This window comes from Oncorhynchus clarkii, chromosome 12 (genome assembly GCF_045791955.1).
Source record: "Oncorhynchus clarkii lewisi isolate Uvic-CL-2024 chromosome 12, UVic_Ocla_1.0, whole genome shotgun sequence".
Taxonomy (NCBI): Eukaryota; Metazoa; Chordata; class Actinopteri; order Salmoniformes; family Salmonidae; genus Oncorhynchus; species Oncorhynchus clarkii.
Window position 1 is genome coordinate 13,351,687 of NC_092158.1, and position 20,047 is coordinate 13,371,733.

Sequence of the window (20,047 nt, forward strand, 5' to 3'; positions counted from 1 at the left end):
CGGAGGTCTAGAACAGGTTTCTAAAGTTTCGGAACTCTAGGTCCGACGGTTCTTTTTTAGCTCCAACAAAGCTAACTATTGCAGCCACTGTCTGTCTCTACGCACCCCAATACGTCCCTCCATCCAACTTGTGTTTTAGTGTGATTTATTTTTCCTTTGAATTTTTGGGGGAAAAATGACTGATTTACAGTTCATGGGGGTTGCCTAATCACATATATGAAGTTTTGGACAGATCTGACTTTTTTAACCCTTCGAAACAGCCCCTGAGACACCATTTAAGGCACTTCCGGTTGGCACAGGAAGCTATAATTCACCACATATCCTCATTGGGGTATGTTTTTACAGAATCCTGAGTTTTAAGTCTTTACGTTAAGAACTGAGTTATTTACGGAGGGTTTAGTATGTGTGTGTTATTTCAGAAAATCATAGAAAATCACAGAAATCTCGCAGAGCTCCGCAGCACACTTTAAAAAGATTCGTATGAACACCCTGCAACTGGATCTGTAACCGTTGAAAAAAAAAAACGCCTATTTGTGACCATCACCAAGATGTCATTGTTCCGTTTCTCTTAAATGACGATAGATAAATGGCTGTTTTTTTTTTTATTGACACCGGAGGCTCCTTGACTTTGACCTGAAGTGGAAAAATAATTTCTCTATTTCCATTTAGGACCTTTAATCCCAGAAAAACGGCCATAACTCAAAAACCGTCGAGGCCTGGACGCCATCTTGTTCGGGGCCAACTGCCCATTATGCCAAACCTACGCTCACCGAGTTTCGGCTTCGAAATATTTTCCGTTTTCGAGATAAGGCCCCGTCGTGATTCGTGATGTTTTGCCAAATTGCCATATGATTCCGTATGCCCTCTTGTGGGAAATTCCGGGACAGCGGAAAAACGGTCAAAAACTTGTTTATTTTATAAAACGGAAACCGAATGTCCGACAAAGTTCATTTGATGACTTCCCGGTAGGTCTGGCCCTACCGCACGGCCCGACGCCGACCGCGAATTTTACAAACGATTTCGGACGTCTAGTAAGGGACCGTACATTTGCAATATGGACTTTTTCACTGATCATACACGAAATGCCAAAATGTTCCCTTAAGGTATGGAAGGCCCTAAAGTCACAGACTGTTCTCTCTTCTACCACACAGAAAGCAGTACTGGAACGCCAAATCAATGTCCAAAAGGCTTCTTAACAGCTTCTACCCTCAAGCCATGAGACTCCTAAACAGTTAATCAGATGGCCACCCAGACTATTTACATTGACCCCTTTTTTACACTGATGCTTCTCTATATATAGTCACTAATAACTCAACCTACATGTGCATATGACCTCAATTACCTCAACTAACCTGTACCCACGCACATTGACTCTATACCGGTACCCACTGTATATAGCCCCAATATTGTTCTTTTTATTGTAACTTTTTTTAAACTTTAGTTTATTTAGCAGATATTTTCTTACTCTGCATTGTTGGTTTAGGACTTGTAAGTAAGCACTTCACTAAGGTTGTATTCGGTGCATGTGACAAATACATGTTTTATTGGATGTAATGCAATTGAATGCATGTATCAAATTGTTGCTTACTGAAACTCCCAAAGTCATCCAATCGTTGTAATACAATAGCCTATCCGCGTGTGGTCAACTAGACTATCATTTCAGCACCGTTTTGATTGGGTCAGCGCTGCTTTGAGACCAGCGTTGGGACTCATCTTGATAAATCAGTTTTCACTGAATCTCCATTTGGATATTGGGTAGACTACAATTAGGCTGTGGAAATGTTAGCTAAGTTGAGCTGAATGCTGCTCATTATCATCTTGTCTGGTTGACTCATTTATTAGTAGTGATCAGAACATTTTGCCAGGATGTTATGTAGTTTAACAAGGGGATTATTTGGCTCTTCAGTCGTTTAGTAGCCAAGGCTTACTCCCGATCAAAATCCTGTGACTTCACTGACTTGTCTGATAATCAATCAATGTGATTTTGTTTCATTGAATCTGTCTGTATAGGCTATTTGGTTCATCTGTTTCTGGCTGGGCAAATAAGTGGAGCCCGTATGGCAAAACTATTCATTTGCTCATCTATCACTGATCATAAACATTTAGCATGCAACAATGTAGCCTAAAATCAAAAGTAGGCCTTTCATTTTGATCGATCTCATGTAGGCAACTCTAAAAGCCAGAGGTTGTGAAATATGAGCACGAGACATGCTTTTGAAAATAAAGATTGCTATTATTTTCTATCGGTGTCATGAAGATCAGACCCTCTCCTCTGTCTGCTCCCTAACATAGTGGAGTGAGGGTAGGAAAGAGATTAAACATGGGTAAAACAAACATGGGCTTGGGCTCGATTTCAAAATATCATTTTTTTTGTTTGAGTTTCCACACGTTCCTGTGATACAAGTTGTATAGGAAGAATTTATTGTATTTTATTCTGTTATATTCCACTATAGTTTTACTATAATGTACACTGAGTATTCCAAACATTAGGAATACTAATATTGAGGTGACCCCCCCTTTTTGCCCTCAGAATAGCCTCAATTCATCAGGGCATGGACTCTACAAGGTGTTGAAAGCGTTCCACAGGGATGCTTCCCCATGTTGACTCCAATGCTTACCACAGTTGTGTCAAGTTGTCTGGATGTCCTTTGGGTGGTGGACCATTCTTGATACACACAGGAAACTGTTGAGCGTGAAACACCCAGCACCGTTGCAGTTCTTGACGCAATCAAACCGGTGCGACTGGCACCTACTACCATACCCCGTTCAAAGGCACTTAAATATTTTGTCTTGCACCTTTACCCTCTGAATGGCACACACACACACAATCCATGGCTCAATTGTCTCCAGGATTTAAAATCCTTCTTTAACCTGGCGCCTCCCCTTCAGGGGCGGCAGGGTAGCCTGGGGCGGCAGGGTAGCCTAGTGGTTAGAGCGTTGGACTAGTAACTGGAAGGTTGCAAGTTCAAACCCCCGAGCTGACAAGGTCGTTCTGCCCCTGAACAGGCAGTTAACCCACTGTTCCTAGGCCGTCATTGAAAATAAGAATTTGTTCTTAACTGACTTGCCTAGTTAAATAAAGGTAAAATAAAAAAAATAAAATAAAAATCTACACTGAATTGAAGTGGATTTAACAAGTGACCTCAATAAGGTATCATGGCTTTCACCTGTATTCGCCTGGTCATTCTGTCATGGAAAGTGCATGTTTTGTCCAATCAGTGTAGTCTTTTTTTTTTTTTTTTTTGAGAATGACACAAATATACATTTTCACGAAGTCTGCTGCCTCAGTTTGTATGATGGCAGTTTGCATATACTCCAGAATGTTATGAAGAGTGATCAGATGAATTGCAATTAATTGCAAAGTCCCTCTTTGCCATGCAAATGAACTGAATCCCCAAAAACATTTCCACTGCATTTCAGCCCTGCCACAAAAGGACCAGCTGACATCATGTCAGTGATTCTCTCGTTAACACAAGTGTGAGTGTTGACGAGGACAAGGCTGGAGATCGCTCTGTCATGCTGATTGAGTTTGAATAACAGACTGGAAGCTTCAAAAGGAGGGTGGTGCTTGGAATCATTGTTCTTCCTCTGTCAACCATGGTCATCTGCAAGGAAACATGTGCCGTCATCATTGCTTTGCACAAAAAGGGCTTCACAGGCAAGGATATTGCTGCCAGTAAGATTGCACCTAAATCAACCATTTACTGGATCATCAAGAACTTCAAGGAGAGCAGTTAAATTGTTATGAAGAAGGCTTCAGGGCACCCAAGAAAGTCCAGCAAGCGCCAGGAACATCTCCTAAAGTTGATTCCGCCTCTCCTTCCAGTTCTCTGCTGCCAATGACTGGAACGAACTACAAAAATCTCTGAAACTGGAAACACTTATCTCCCTCACTAGCTTTAAGCACCAACTGTCAGAGCAGCTCACAGATTACTGCACCTGTACATAGCCCACCTATAATTTAGCCCAAACAACTACCTCTTTCCCTACTGTATTTTATTTATTTATTTATTTTTGCTCCTTTGCACCCCATTATTTTTATTTCTACTTTGCACATTCTTCCATTGCAAATCTACCATTCCAGTGTTTTACTTGCTATATTGTATTTACTTTTCCACCATGGCCTTTTTTTGCCTTTACCTCCCTTATCTCACCTCATTTGCTCACATCGTATATAGACTTGTTTATACTGTATTATTGACTGTATGTTTGTTTTATTCCATGTGTAACTGTGTCGTTGTATGTGTCGAACTGCTTTGCTTTATCTTGGCCAGGTCGCAATTGTAAATGAGAACTTGTTCTCAACTTGCCTACCTGGTTAAATAAAGGTGAAATAAATAAAATTAAATTCAACTGCGGGATTGGGGCACCACCAGTACAGAGCTTGCTCAGGAATGGCAGCAGGCAGGTGTGAGTGCATCTGCACGCACAGTGAGGAGAATACTTTGAGGATGGCCTGGCGTTAAGAAGGGCAGCAAAGAAGCCACTTCTCTCCAGGAAAAACATCAGGGACAGACTGATATTCTGCAAAAGGTACAGGGATTGGACTGCTGAGGACTGGGGTGAAGTCGTTTTCTCTGATGAATCCCTTTCCGATTGTTTGGGGCATCCGGAAATATGCTTCTCCGAAGAAGACAAGGTGAGCGCTACCATCAGTCCTATGTCATGCCAACAGTAAAGCATCCTGAGACCATTTATGTGTGGGGTTGCTTCTCAGCCAAGGGAGTGGGCTCACTCACACTTTTGCCTAAGAACACAGCCATGAATAAAGAATGGTACCAACACATCCTCCGAGAGCAACTTCTCCCAACCATCCAGGAACAGTTTGGTGATGAACAATGCTTTTTCCCAGCTTGATGGAGCACCTTGCCATAATGCAAAAGTGATAACTAAGTGGCTCGGCAAACAAAACATTGATATTTTGGGTCCATGGCCAGGAAACTCCCCAGACCTTAATCCCATTGAGAACTTGTGGTCAATCCTCAAGAGGCGGGTGGACAAACAAAACCCCACAAATTCTGACAAACTCCAAGCATTGATTATGCAAGAATGGGCTGCCATCAGTCAGGATGTGGCCCAGAAGTTAATTGACAGCATGCCAGGGCGGTTTGCAGAGGTCTTGAAAAAGAAGGGTCAACACTGCAAATATTGACTCTTTGCATCAACTTCATGTAATTGTCAACAAAAGCCTTTGACACTTAGAAAATGCTTGTAATTATACTTCATTATTCCATAGTAACAATCTGACAAAAGTATCTAAAGACACCGAAGCAGCAAACTTGGTGAAAATTAATATTTGTGTCTTTCTCAAAACTTTTGGCCACGACTGTATATGTGTGTTGACTGTGATCGGGTAGCTGTGTCTAGTCTGTTTATGAACAAAATAACGAACTATTGATTTCATTTGGATGGTGCAGCAATGGCTACACAGACCCGTAACATTGGCCGAATTAAACGCAAAATATGCTATTCTATTCTTTTGAAAATACATTTTATTAGTCTCAATGTTTCTTAGGACCTACCTAAAATATATTAATAATGGATTTATTGTTGATGGTGTATGTTTATTAAAATAGACGCCCACCACTACTACCACTCGCCCCAGAGATTTTATTTAACATTTCTATAACTAAGCAAGTCAGTTAAAAACAAATTATTATTTTACAATGACGGTCTACCCTGGCCAAATCCTAATCCGGATGATGCTGGGCCAATTGTGCACCGCCCTATGGGACTCCCAATCACGGCCGGTTGTGATACAGCCTGAGATTGAACCAGAGTCTGTAGTGACACCTCTAACACTGAGATGCAGTGCCTTAGACCGCTGCGCCACTCGGGAGCCCAAAATACAGTGAGTCCTATGAGAAAGGAGTATTAGCAATAGACAGAATAGTATCATGATTAGTCCAGAAAATGATCAAACTCATATCATTTTAATTTTACCTTAATTTAACTAGGCAAGTCAGTTGAGAACAAATTCTTATTTACAATGACGGCTTAGGAACAGTGGGTTAACTGCTTTGTTCAGGGGCAGAACGACCGATTTTTACCTTGTCAGCTCGGGGATTCTATCTAGCAACCTTTTGGTTACTGGCCCAGTGCTCTAACCACTAGGCTACCTAGCAACCTTTTGGTTACTGGCCCAGTGCTCTAACCACTAGGCTACCTGCCGCTCCGGTATAAGGCACTTCATCTCAGTGCTCTAGAGGGGTCACTACAGACCCTGGTTCGATCCCGGGCTGTATCACAACCGGCCGTGATTGGGAGTCCCATAGGGTGGCGCACATTTGGCCCAGCGTCGTCCGAGTTAGGGTTTGGCTGGGGTAGGCAGTCATTGTAAATACTAATTATTTCTTAACTGACTTGCTTAGTTAAATAAAGGCTAAATAAATAGACCGCTGCGCCACCTGGGAGCCCATCATATAATTTACACATGTTATACACATCATTATACATGTTATTATGGTGTTGTGCACCGCCTTATAGTTAGATCTGTCCACAGAGGACAGGAACTGAGCTGGCTGGTATTCATAAGGCACCAAGCCGGGGAGGGAATACCTGAACTTTTGCAATGAGAAACGCTCATTTTCATTTTCGTTGCTCCACTTTCCCCTAATGAATACAACCCTGTTTTCACTCTACTGACTGTCTGTTGATTTACAGCCCCCTTCTTTAAGTGGTGTTGTTGTACAGGGGTGGAGTTCAGGTGTATGTACAGGGCGTTTAGCACCAGTGTGCTGCCAGGGGGGTTGGATACAGGAGAACTAGAGAACACAAAAGCACCAAGGACGTGTGAATTCTACCCAGGCGTCAACGCTGTCTCCACAGTTCCTCTCCATCCCCTGGGTGGGGGGTGAGGTGTGTGTTGTGTGTGTGTACCCCCATTCGGCTGTGGGGTAGACACTGGTTGACTCTCGTCTGCTGTCTGGTGTGTGGGTGCTGCGGAAATGCCTGATGGTCTTCACAACATCACACGAAATGCCTTACCTTGGAGAGGAAGGTTTACACAGGCTCTCTTTTTGGCTAGCAGATGTTTTTATTCAAAGTGACTTACAGTTGACACAGCTACATTTATTCAGTACATGTGGTGTTGCCAGCTCCATGCTTCATTCATGTCTCTTGTGAATACCATGCCGATGTAATACAGTAGATAAATATGGACTTTTCTTTCTGTATATCAAGGTGTGTTGGAGGGCTGGGCGTGTAATGTCGTCCGCATGCCTCCGATCCGAAACCGTTTGGAACAGTTCTTGCATTATATTGTGACTAAATTGTATGAGGTTTTATTTAGTTCTGGTGTTCGTTAAGGGTTTGTGCTGTACCAAACAGCTCAGTTAGATGTCAAATCACGTGACCTATTTTTATATTTAACCTTTATTTAACTAGGCAGGTTAGTTAAGAACACATTCTTATTTACAATGATGGCCTAGGAACAGTGTGTTAACTGCCTTGTTCAGGGGCAGAATGACAAATTTTTACCTTGTCAGCTTGGGGATTCGATCTAGCAACCTTTTCGTTACTGGCCCAAAGCTCTAACCACTAGGCTACCTGCCGACTAAGATCTCTGCAAAAACGTCACAATTAATGACAGATTTCTTGCGCTATCTTAGATTCATTCTGACTTTTGAGGAAGTGTATATTGGCTACGGAGTCTCAAAATGGACAAACTATTGAAGCTAAGGTCTTTTAAGGGAGTATGATCGAAACACTTGTTTGGTTCGCTAGAACACTCATTGGGTTCTCGGCTAGGCGTCAGCCGAACCGAAGCATGCGGAAGTCTTAACAGTGACCAGTATCTTTATGTATTTCAAGGTGTGTAACAGTGACCAGTACCTGAAGATGCCTAGAGAAAACATGACACGCCTGCTGAAGGAGAGAGGTACGTTCCCTGTCCCTTACTCAGACACCTTTTGGTTTCAAAGGTGAGACATTTAATTTAGAAAAGTAAATGAATGGAGTTCCTGCGGGACAAATATTTTCTATTCAGTGAGTTTTCTATTCCTCTCTGCAGGGTTTCTACAACAACAGCAGCAGGCTCATGTTCCACCAGAGGATGAAACCAGGGACGACCCCCCTTCCCCGGCCCCATTCCTGGCCCCAGGGGCCCCCAGGTACTCACCTCATTGTCGCTGGGCCCCTCTGTCAGACCTGGACTCCTCCACCCTCACCTTCCCTAGGGGAGCGGTGTTACAGCTGCACACCGTGCCCCCCGGCCTGCTACCCAGGATACCCTTCTTCTTTATCTGCACCGGCTGTGGCAAGATCTTCTGGGAGGGCTCCCACTTCAGCAGGGTCTTGTCACAGTTTCAGGAAGTGTTGTGTATCACTGAGGATACTGAAGATACTCTGAGTTTTTCAACCCAACAGGACCGACCCCTAACCTCTGACCACTAATCTCTGTCCATCTTGCAGGGATCAAAATGGCCGCTGACTGAACTAAGCCTACTGTACTGATTACTGTCTTCACACACCTATTTTGGTGCTTTTCCATTTCGTCAAACTTTATCTTCCTAGTTTACTACGTCCCGTTCTACAGACTGTTATGTTATTACAATGGAATTAACACAAATTTGAGCTTCAAATGTCCTTCCGTTTTGAAGCCATATGTTATTATGAGTTGAAAGACTGGTTTGTCTTTTTATGTGGGAATGGATCTGGTTATGACTGCGGTCTACTGTCTGGGAAGCTTTTTTACGAGTATATGTTTTATGAAGAAACAGTACCAGTCAAAAGTTTAGACACATCTACTCATTCAAGTTTTTTTTTATTTTCTACATTGTAGAATAATAGTGAAGACATCAAAACTATGAAATAACACATATGGAATCATGTAGTAACCATAAAAGTGTTAAACAAATAAAAATATATTTAAGATTTAAGATTCTTCAAAGTAGCCACCCTTTGTCTTGATAACAGCTTTGCACCGTTTTGGTATTCTCTCAACCAGCTTCATGAGGAATGCTTTTCCAACAGTCTTGAAGGAGTTCCCACATGCTGAGCACTTGTTGGCTGCTTTTCCTTCACTCTGCGGTCCAACTTATCACAAACCATCTCAATTGGGTTGAGGTCGGGTGATTGTGGAGGCCAGGTCATCTGATGCAGCACTCCCATCACTCTCCTTGGTTACTACATGATTCCATATGTGTTATTTAATAGTTTTGATGTATTCTATTATTCTACATTGTAGAAAATAGTTTTTTTTAAATAAGAAAAACCCTGGAATGGTTTTCTAAAACTTAACTGGTACGGTATATGTTCTTCATCTTAAACTCGGTTTGATTTTAACTACTTTTCCATAAGTGACAAGGGGCTTCATACTATTCTATATTCTGTGAATCCTGTATTTTATTGTTGATTATGAAATAAGTTGTTTTATAAAAAGGTAACTCTCGTTATCACTGATGGCGTTCCGTATTTCTGTCAATTATTTATTTCATCCTTATCTTAGGATGGTGGTAGACAGGCTTCCACCAGCCTGAGATGAGTGTAGCCAACATCTTAGTTCGTTTTCTTACTTTTCTTGAATTATTAGCATAACGTTTTGGATGTCTATGGCTATTATGTGCTGATCTTATTGCTCTATTTCAACAGGAGGTCTTCATAGACTTTTAGGCAATCTAAAGGCAATCTAAAGACTATTACTCACCTAAGATGTCTGGAGGCACTTCTCATATTGGATGGTGATAGTGGTTTACTTGACTTCACCTCTGGGACTGGTGGTGTAATGTGACCCACCGCTCACCTCTGGGACTGGTGGTGTAACGTGACCGACTGCTCACCTCTGGGACTGGTGGTGTAGCGTGACCGACTGCTCACCTCTGGGACTGGTGGTGTAGCGTGACCGACTGCTCGCCTCTGGGACTGGTGGTGTAGCATGACCGACCGCTCACCTCTGGGACTGGTGGTGTAACGTGACCCACCGCTCACCTCTGGGACTGGTGGTGTAATGTGACCCACCTCTGGGACTGGTGGTGCAGCGTGACCCACATCTGGGACTGGTGGTGTAGCGTGACCCACCTCTGGGACTGGTGGTGTAATGTGACCCACCTCTGGGACTGGTGGTGTAGCGTGACCGACCGCTCACCTCTGGGACTGGTGGTGTAACGTGACCCACCGCTCACCTCTGGGACTGGTGGCGTAATGTGACCCACCTCTGGGACTGGTGGTGTAGCGTGACCGACCGCTCACCTCTGGGACTGGTGGTGTAACGTGACCCACCGCTCACCTCTGGGACTGGTGGTGTAATGTGACCCACCTCTGGGACTGGTGGTGTAACGTGACCGACCGCTCACCTCTGGGACTGGTGGTGTAGCGTGACCGACCGCTCACCTCTGGGACTGGTGGTGTAACGTGACCCACCGCTCACCTCTGGGACTGGTGGTGTAATGTGGCCCACCTCTGGGACTGGTGGTGTAACGTGACCCACCGCTCACCTCTGGGACTGGTGGTGTAATGTGGCCCACCTCTGGGACTGGTGGTGTAGCGTGACCCACCTCTGGGACTGGTGGTGTAGCGTGACCCACCTCTGGGACTGGTGGTGTAACGTGACCGACTGCTCACCTCTGGGACTGGTGTTGTAATGTAACCCACCTCTGGGACTGGTGGTGTAATGTGACCCACCTCTGGTACTGGTGGTGTAATGTGACCCACCTCTGGGACTGGTGGTGTAGCGTGACCCACCTCTGGGACTGGTGGTGTAGCGTGACCCACCTCTGGGACTGGTGGTTTAATGTGACCCACCTCTGGGACTGGTGGTGTAATGTGACCCACCGCTCACCTCTGGGACTGGTGGTGTAACGTGACCGACTGCTCACCTCTGGGACTGGTGGTGTAGCGTGACCGACTGCTCACCTCTGGGACTGGTGGTGTAACGTGACCCACCGCTCACCTCTGGGACTGGTGGTGTAATGTGACCCACCTCTGGGACTGGTGGTGTAGCGTGACCCACCTCTGGGACTGGTGGTGTAGCGTGACCCACCTCTGGGACTGGTGGTGTAATGTGACCCACCTCTGGGACTGGTGGTGTAGCGTGACCGACCGCTCACCTCTGGGACTGGTGGTGTAATGTGACCCACCTCTGGGACTGGTGGTGTAGCATGACCGACCGCTCACCTCTGGGACTGGTGGTGTAGCGTGACTGACCGCTCACCTCTGGGACTGGTGGTGTAGCGTGACCGACCGCTCACCTCTGGGACTGGTGGTGTAACGTGACCCACCTCTGGGACTGGTGGTGTAGCGTGACCCACCGCTCAAGGTCACCTGGTAACTCAAACCGTCCCCTGGCCCCCTTTCTGTTTCAGTCCCTGGTCAACAGAGGTGTGAGCTGCTTTATCCTCTATCCATCCATGCTAAACAAATGAACACAAAGGACCAAACATCAAGATAATAAAGGCTTTTGTTGCTTCAGTTGACGGTTACGGTACTTAGTTTTGTCAAATAAAAGTGCTTCTCTGTACATCAACTGTTCTTCTGTGACAGTAGTTCATCAACTGTCAGTCAGAGCAGGTTAAAGGTTAAAGCAACATAAGGAAGAATATTAGAATACACCAGGTGCAATTTGGTTTTTTCTCTTGTCAGTCACACAGTCACTCAATTAGCCATGTCAGCTAAGCATTTGTAGATTGGTAGTTAGTCTAGCCAGCTATCTAAACTTTTAGAAATCACGCCAAATAGTTTAATCTTGGTTTCATCAGACCAGAGAATCTTGTTTCTCATGGTCTGAGAGTCTTTAGATGCCTTTTGGCAAACTCCAAGTGGCTGTCATGTGCTTTTTTACTGAGGAGTGGCTTCCGTCTGGCCACTCTACCATAGAGGCCTGATTGGTGGAGTGCTGCTGAGATGGTTGTCCTTCTGGAAGGACCTCATGGCTTGGTTTTTGCTCTGACATGCACTGTCAACTGTGGGACCTTATATAGACAGGTGTGTGCCTTTCCAAATCATGTCTAATCAATTTAATTTACAACAGGTGGACTCCAATCAAGTTGTAGAAACATCTCAACGATGATCAATGAAAACAGGATGCATCTGTCAATGTTGAGTCTCAAATCAAATCTAATTTTATTTGTCACATACACATGGTTAGCAGATGTTAATGCGAGTGTAGCGAAATGCTTGTGCTTCTAGTTCCGACAATGCAGTAATAACCAACAAGTAATCTAACTAACAATTCCAAAACTACTGTCTTATACACACAAGTATAAAGGAATAAAGAATATGTACATAAAGATATATGAATGAGTGATGGTACAGAGCGGCATAGGCAAGATACAGTAGATGGTATCGAGTACAGTATATACATATGAGAGGAGTATGTAAACAAAGTGGCATAGTTAAAGTGGCTAGTGATACATGTATTACATAAAGATGCAGTAGATGATATAGAGTACAGTATATACGTATACATATGAGATTAATAATGTAGGGTATGTAAACATTATATTAGGTAGCATTGTTTAAAGTGGCTAGTGATATATTTTACATAATTTCCCATCAATTCCCATTATTAAAGTGGCTGGAGTTGAGTCAGTGTGTTGGCAGCAGCCACTCAATGTTAGTGGTGGCTGTTTAACAGGCCTTGAGATAGAAGCTGTTTTTCAGTCTCTCGGTCCCAGCTTTGATGCACCTGTACTGACCTCGCCTTCTGGATGATAGCGGGGTGAACAGGCAGTGGCTCGGGTGGTTGATGTCCTTGATGATCTTTATGGCCTTCCTGTAACATCGGGTGGTGTAGGTGTCCTGGAGGGCAGGTAGTTTGCCCCCAGTGATGCGTTGTGCAGACCTCACTACCCTCTGGAGAGCCTTACGGTTGTGGGCGGAGCAGTTGCCGTACCAGGCGGTGATACAGCCCGACAGGATGCTCCCGATTGTGCATCTGTAGACGTTTGTGAGTGCTTTTGGTGACAAGCCAAATTTATTCAGCCTCCTGAGGTTGAAGAGGCGCTGCTGCGCCTTCTTCACGATGCTGTCTGTGTGGGTGGACCAATTCAGTTTGTCCTCCACTACTGTCCCATCGATGTGGATAGGTGTTCCCTCTGCTGTTTCCTGAAGTCCACAATCATCTCCTTAGTTTTGTTGACGTTGAGTGTGAGGTTATTTTCCTGACACCACACTCCGAGGGCCCTCACCTCCTCCCTGTAGGCCGTCTCGTCGTTGTTGGTAATCAAGCCTACCACTGTTGTGTCGTCCGCAAACTTGATGATTGAGTTGGAGGCGTGCGTGGCCACGCAGTTGTGGGTGAACAGGGAGTACAGGAGAGGGCTCAGAACGCACCCTTGTGGGGCCCCAGTGTTGAGGATCAGCGGGGTGGAGATGTTGTTACCTACCCTCACCACCTGGGGGCGGCCCGTCAGGAAGTCCAGTACCCAGTTGCACAGGGCGGGGTCGAGACCCAGGGTCTCGAGCTTGATGACGAGCTTGGAGGGTACTATGGTGTTAAATGCCGAGCTGTAGTCGATGAACAGCATTCTCACATAGGTATTCCTCTTGTCCAGATGGGTTAGGGCAGTGTGCAGTGTGGTTGAGATTGCATCGTCTGTGGACCTATTTGGGCAGTAAGCAAATTGGAGTGGGTCTAGGGTGTCAGGTAGGGTGGAGGTGATATGGTCCTTGACTAGTCTCTCAAAGCACTTCATGATGACGGAAGTGAGTGCTACGGGGCGGTAGTCGTATAGCAAAGGGTCTGAATACTTGTGTAAATAGGTCCAGTACATCACTGGGACCGAGCTCCCTGCCATCTAGGACCTCTATACCAGGCGGTGGGAAAAGAAGGCCCGGAAAATTGTTAAAGACCCCAACCACCCAAGTCGTAGACTATTTTCTCTACTGCCGCACGGCAAGAGGTACCGGGGCATCAAGTCTGTCTGACACCAACAGGCTCTTGAACAGCTTCTACCGCCAAGCAATACGACTGCTAAATAGCTACACAGACTGAGTTTACCTTGTACCTTTTATTTCAATTGTTTCACTGTCTCTATGCACACTCACAGGGCCATACACACACTGACACTCCAACACACAAACACTCAGTCCATAATTTGCTTACACACACATAATATGAACATACATTTATACTGACTGTACATACACACACCCACTCGCATACAAGCTGCTTATATCCCGTTGCCTAGTCCCCTCACCTCCACTTCAGTATCCCTGCACATTGTAAATATGGTATTGGAACGGACTTTTACAAATATATTTCCTGTATATAGTATGCTTACTTATTTATTTTTTCTTTTAATACAATTATTATTGATTATTGCATTGTTGGGTTTTGAGATTGCAAGAAAGGCATTTCACTGTACTTGTGCATGTAACATTAAAACTTGAAACTGTTGCTTGGCAATTTGCCCGAAAAATGTGATCTCTCTGTATGGCTGGGGGAGACTCCGTCTGTAGAGAGAAAAAAATGATTTAGGTCAATTCGCGTTTTGTTGCAAGGGAAAGAAGACTGGAGAATCTATCATCTAAAACGGAAGTGCATGGTGCGTTCTCATGGTTTCCCCGAAGTGTTCTGTGCTCAATTCAGTCTACGTTTAACTTTGAAGGTATAATTTTGTTTAAACATGTTTCAATGAACCCTGAATAGTAGGTTAGTATTTGAAGTATTTAGCACCACTATTTTTTTCTCCAGCCCTCCTGAAATAAACTGCCCCGCCTGGCAGTCCCTGTCCGGTTGCAGGGTCTATCTATCCCTGGCCGCGCTGCGTATAGAAAGAAGCTGCCTGCTCGCAGTTTTTTGCTGCACTGTTATTTGATCCTCGCTCTTTCTTTGCTGGGAAGAAAAACTCGCCTCTTTCCCACGCTCCTTAAACACGTGGTGCTGTAATGAATTGGCTTCTGAAGCCCCTCCCTCCATTGAACCGTCACAGCCCGCTCCACAGAATCCCTGTGCTCTGAGTCAGTGGCGGTTAGGGGCTCCTCCCGTCCTGTCTGTTCTGTCGCCCCGGCGCCAAATCTTACATGACGGCCTGACTCTCTTCGGTTTCTACACATAATATCAAGTCACGCTTGTGTGTTTTCTCTTCCGTCGATTATAAAAATGTTTTAAAAAATTGTATTGTTTATCAGAAATAGAAATAGGATATATCTGGTATTTATTTCACATAGCTTATTATATACCATTCAGTAACTGTCAATTTAGAAGTTTGAAAAGTAGGATACGCTACTAGGCTAATGTTGTTTTGACTGTTACGAATCGATACCCTCTTGAAATTATGGAGGGCCTCCAAATATGGGAGATTACCGTTGCGCTACCAGCACCAACACATTTGTCACATTCCTCTCACATTTTTGTTTATTGGTCATCCTATGGAGACCGCTGATTCTACTTTGCGTACAGATTGCACGTGGATTTGGGTAGGGTCAAATGCTAAATTTGGAATGATGGTGTGAGATAAAATGACAAAGATTCCACTCCAGTAGATACCATGCAGACTACTAATAGAACGAATAGTTATATACCTGTCTAAGCATTTTAGAGACAATGTTATATTACTTTTTTGGTATCACCATGAAAACATTAATTTTCTTATTTAATTAAAAAAATGTATCTACAATTATTGTTTGAGTGCTTTCGTTTGCTCCATATACAGAAAATCCCTTTAAAAAAAAATGACATACACAACATATCGTTGCTGTCTTTACAAAGGAGCGTAATTACATCCACATGTTAAGGGTGTATTTTGGTTGTATCGAGCAAATGTTTCAAGAGTCTGAATAAGAACACCATGTGGATAAAGCCACAGAAACAAGCAACAAACAAAAAAATCCGAATAAGACCAGTACGTTACGTCACAGGAACTCTGACCAGACACTTTCCTTTGGCCAAAGGCTCCTGCAGGGTTCTGTGCAAATGTTTTCCAACTGGCCTGACACCGCTTTTTGTTTAGTGGACAGATGTTCCTGAGATGTTTAGGATCTCTGCTGGCTAGTTTGGGGAGCTCTATGACTGTGGGCTATGGCTTATTATTGTCTAATTGTCTAGTCCTACACATCACAGACACTACAAAGTATGATACATTTTCCAAAAGGAGTATGTCAATGTTACTATTTTTGCCTGCATTTTGATATTCCTTCTGTCTCAACAAGAACCAAAGGTTTGCACTTATTGATATGTGATTTCAAAATGCACTTGGTTTCTCTCAGCTATGATACAAATACACGGAAACGTGTGAAGACTGATTAACACACACTCACACACCAGTAAATACCACGTAGGTAGGTGTATGATGAAACCATTCAACTGTGGCTTTTCTGTTATGTGAAGTTGTCAGCTAAATTGTTTTCATATTACATACATCATAGATTTACTAACATAGCCAGCAAAGTTATGAGTTTGTTTTGTTTTGTTATTATTTGTAGGCTACTATGTGCATTTACCTTTGTGGTGAGGCTGGTGGTGAGATAAAGTGGTCCTGCATAGGATGCATAGGCCTATGTTATTAATCAACAGACTGAGTAATCGCATACGTGCACCAAATGTACATTGGAGTGTACAGTGGAGTGTGTGGGAACCTGAGGACAAACGGAAACTGCTTAACTATGAAAGACAGGGTGTTTCAAGTATCATACATCGGTCTATAGATAGGACTCCCAGGCTAGTGAAGCCTATACCAAACGGAGCAAAAGGTTCAATTTACCTTGTGTGGTTTCCAGGCCAGCAAGGCGCGACAACAATTTACAATCGCAGCCGTCCGGTTCCCACGGTAGCTATGCTGCGGCTGAACTAGGCTGATGCGTGCCATTCTATGCGCAACGTCACCTCTTTTCACTTGCAAAAGGAAGTCGCACGGGCTTTTGTTTTCTGAAGTTCTATTGCTTCTTGTCACTTTAAAACAATTGGAATATCCGCAGATGACATTTAGATGGATTGTAACCGCCAGAGAGGTGTCTCTTCTCTTGGCGTTATTATATGGAGGGAGGCTATACCACTAGACTTGGGCTCGAGTTGTTTTACAGAAGTTTCAGTGGCCATTTGTTTTTCTCTGTCCAATGTATACATCGTTATTGCCAAAAGAGCTAGACTGCAGACAAGTAAATAAGCCAAATATGTTTATTTCCTAAAGTAGGCTCATGCGTATTTTGTCACCCTATTTTACATACGATAAGGAAAAACACTATCTGTTTGTGTGAAATGTATAAACCTAACAAAGTTTTAGTTTTTAGTATTTTAGAGTCGTGAGTCTATGGAAGAAGCACATGTTATCTATATTTGGCCACGTTATGTGTACAGTATCAGATCTCTAGCGATCGGCAGTAGCAAACAGTTTTATATTCTACACCACTGGTGACAATCCACTGGTGACAATTACAATGTCATTTCATTGTTTCAGAAGAAGTTGGACATCGTTTTTGACATATAGTAGCAAACCACAACTCGGCTTTTCTAGTTTGTCGCGTTTAACGCCGAATGAGCCCGAATTAACATCATGGGACGAAATACGACGCGTAACAGGCCCTTCACAGTACAGTATTACTCCTTTGTTTTTTACATTAAAATATATATATATATATATATATATATATATAGACACACACATGCTTGTGTGGTTGCCCGTCGAAATACAACTTCAGATCCGAATAGTTTTTGCAACATGCCCTATGACTCCATGCGCAATAGTCCCGTTAATCCCTTGGATCCGCTGCTCTCCTAAACAACATATTGCTTTTCTCTACAGTTTTTCACGATGTCGTTTATGACTCCTTCAACACCATCCTCCCTTGAGTCACGTCCCTCATGCGAGGGAGTAAAATTGTCAATTTTATAGATGTTTTATTTTATAGATGCCATTTGTTTCCACGAGACCACGCCTTACTCTAAGGTTTCACACTTGTGGACCCTCCCCAAAACGGACCCAGTAGCCAATTACCTCGCTCCATTTCTGCCCATTTCACAAGAGTTGATTCTATGGAATACCATTGTCATGCAAATAAAGGACGCGTAAAATATCCCCCTCGCGCGCACTGCAGAGCAGAGACTCACTGGGATCGCACGAAGGACGCGAAGCACGGGGCACGCGGGGGAAGTTCATACTACGTCGTCGCCAGAACCCGTCCAATTGTCACAGGCAAGTAGTACCCACATGTTTTCTATTTTAACCATAACAGTTATCGGGAATTGTATCTCAACCGTATTCTTTAAAGTGTGCATAAAAGTGTTTTTGATGTAGACGTTGGAATGTAACCGTTGGGGAATATTGTTCAGTGCGCTTACGTGGATCCTACCTGTCTCACAGCCACCCTTGCCAGACGAACTGCGGCGGCTCCAGGATTCTGCAGGCAAGAGGGTAAAATCGCAAGAAGAACCAACCTGCCCAGATTCAACTGCATTTTATTCACCTTGTCTGGAGATAACCGTGGCCGTTCTTCCAGAATACCTACAGAAGAAAAGTTTCAACTGTCGCTCTGCTCCATCTCTGCAATATAACATATACTACCTGTTGCTGCTAGTAACAACGGAGGAGAAGAGGGGGAGACTACACCTTGCGACACTTGGATCTCTTATAAACACACTTTGTAGGGAGTTGGATTTCGCAACCTTTAATCTTTTGCACACCAAGTGTGTTATTTTGTCTATGTCCATTTTGGGATATTAGTGGTTTTACCATATCTATAGTATACACGTTTTTAAAGTGCCTTACAACTGGTATTTGGGGGGTATTCCAACGCCAGAGACTCCAATCAGTGACTATCAGATAGAAAGGCACAGGATCTATCTCTATATCCCGGTTTCACCATGAGTCAAGGGGATGTATCAACTTGCTCTGCGCCTCAGATCGTATTCCAAGAGGCGGTGAAGCAAGGCAACACAAAGGAACTCCACTCGTTGCTCCAGAACATGACGAACTGCGAATTCAATGTCAACTCCTTCGGGCCCGAAGGACAGACGGCGTTGCATCAGTCAGTCATCGATGGGAATCTCGAACTTGTAAAACTGCTGGTGAAATTCGGAGCCGATATTCGATTGGCGAACAGGGAAGGGTGGAGTGCATTACACATTGCCGCTTTTGGAGGACATCAAGACATAGTCCTATACCTCATCACTAAGGCAAAGTACTCCTCTGGCGCACGGTGATCTGCTACACTGCTGTCAGGTAAACACACGGAAAGCCAGGCTCTTGTACATTAGCGTTTCGATCTATAGTTGTGCCAAATTATAGCCTACAAAACACAGTAACTTCCTTTTCATCAAAACCAAACGGGGGTCTCTCTCACTCGTGAGTCAAACGCCACATGGTTCTTGTATCCGCTTCAGCATAAAAAAAACGCCATTTTGGTGGGTTGGTACTAAAGCTTTTTCCTTGAACGTGTATAATAGATTGGGACGTATAAAATAACTAAGCCAGTGTTTGGCTCCCGAGACCTGATTGCAGCCTAGTTTTACGCAGCGATAGACTTTCTATATTTTTTTGTCGCGGTTACATTGAAACACTTCTTTATTGGGCTTCGTATTGAGGTGTCGCCTTATAGCTGCGGTGGTCACACAGGACCCGTTTAAATGATTTTATATACTAAAAGAGGGCACTTGTTGCTGTGGCTGCATGCTGGAATATATGAAAGGGAAGAAAAGGTGAACACGGGAAATGAAGGCCATACTATATTTGGCTATTATTTCTTTTTTAAATGATAGGATTTGATCTATTTCCAAGAGCAGCATTATTAGGCCTATATATATTACACCCGACCGGCATTTCCAGATGTGTGATCATTGTAACAACTATTGACTTAATGTTGTTAAGTACTTTACACAATAGCTTTACTTTGTTTCTTTATAATAAAAAAGTAGCTAAATGCGCCCTGCCTTCTTCAAGCAGGCTGCTGGCATGTATCAATGTCTTTTCAGGCCAGTGCGACCGCAGTGTCAATGGTTGATGTGATATAAACCGCTGCTTTCGCTTTGTATCAAAACGTCAGGAAAGTGGCATTTGGAATTCACTTTAATCTCCTTTCAGTATTTTAACGAACAACACCCTGGTCATCACTGTGAATACAGGCTGGGTTCTATTTATGAAGGTACATTGACCAGATGCATTTTGAAAACTCTGTG

The 20,047-nt window shown here is 43.8% G+C and overlaps 1 protein-coding gene and 1 long non-coding RNA gene across 2 annotated transcripts in view; both read left to right on the plus strand.

The window, feature by feature from the left end:
* The window catches only part of LOC139422730 (exonuclease 3'-5' domain containing 3), a 79,371-nt gene extending 69,611 nt beyond the window's left edge, over positions 1-9,760 (plus strand). Inside the window, exons 20-21 of the mRNA XM_071174037.1 lie at positions 7,813-7,879; positions 8,012-9,760. Of these exons, the coding sequence (XP_071030138.1) occupies positions 7,813-7,879; positions 8,012-8,394 (450 nt within the window). The 3' untranslated portion in view covers positions 8,395-9,760. The remainder of the gene's footprint in view (positions 1-7,812; positions 7,880-8,011) is intronic.
* Positions 9,761-17,959: 8,199 nt separating this feature from the next.
* LOC139422731 (uncharacterized) lies at positions 17,960-19,559 on the plus strand. Its single transcript, XR_011635755.1, has 2 exons — positions 17,960-18,068; positions 18,237-19,559. It is a non-coding gene; the product is annotated as an uncharacterized lncRNA (long non-coding RNA).
* The last annotated feature ends 488 nt before the right edge of the window (positions 19,560-20,047 follow it).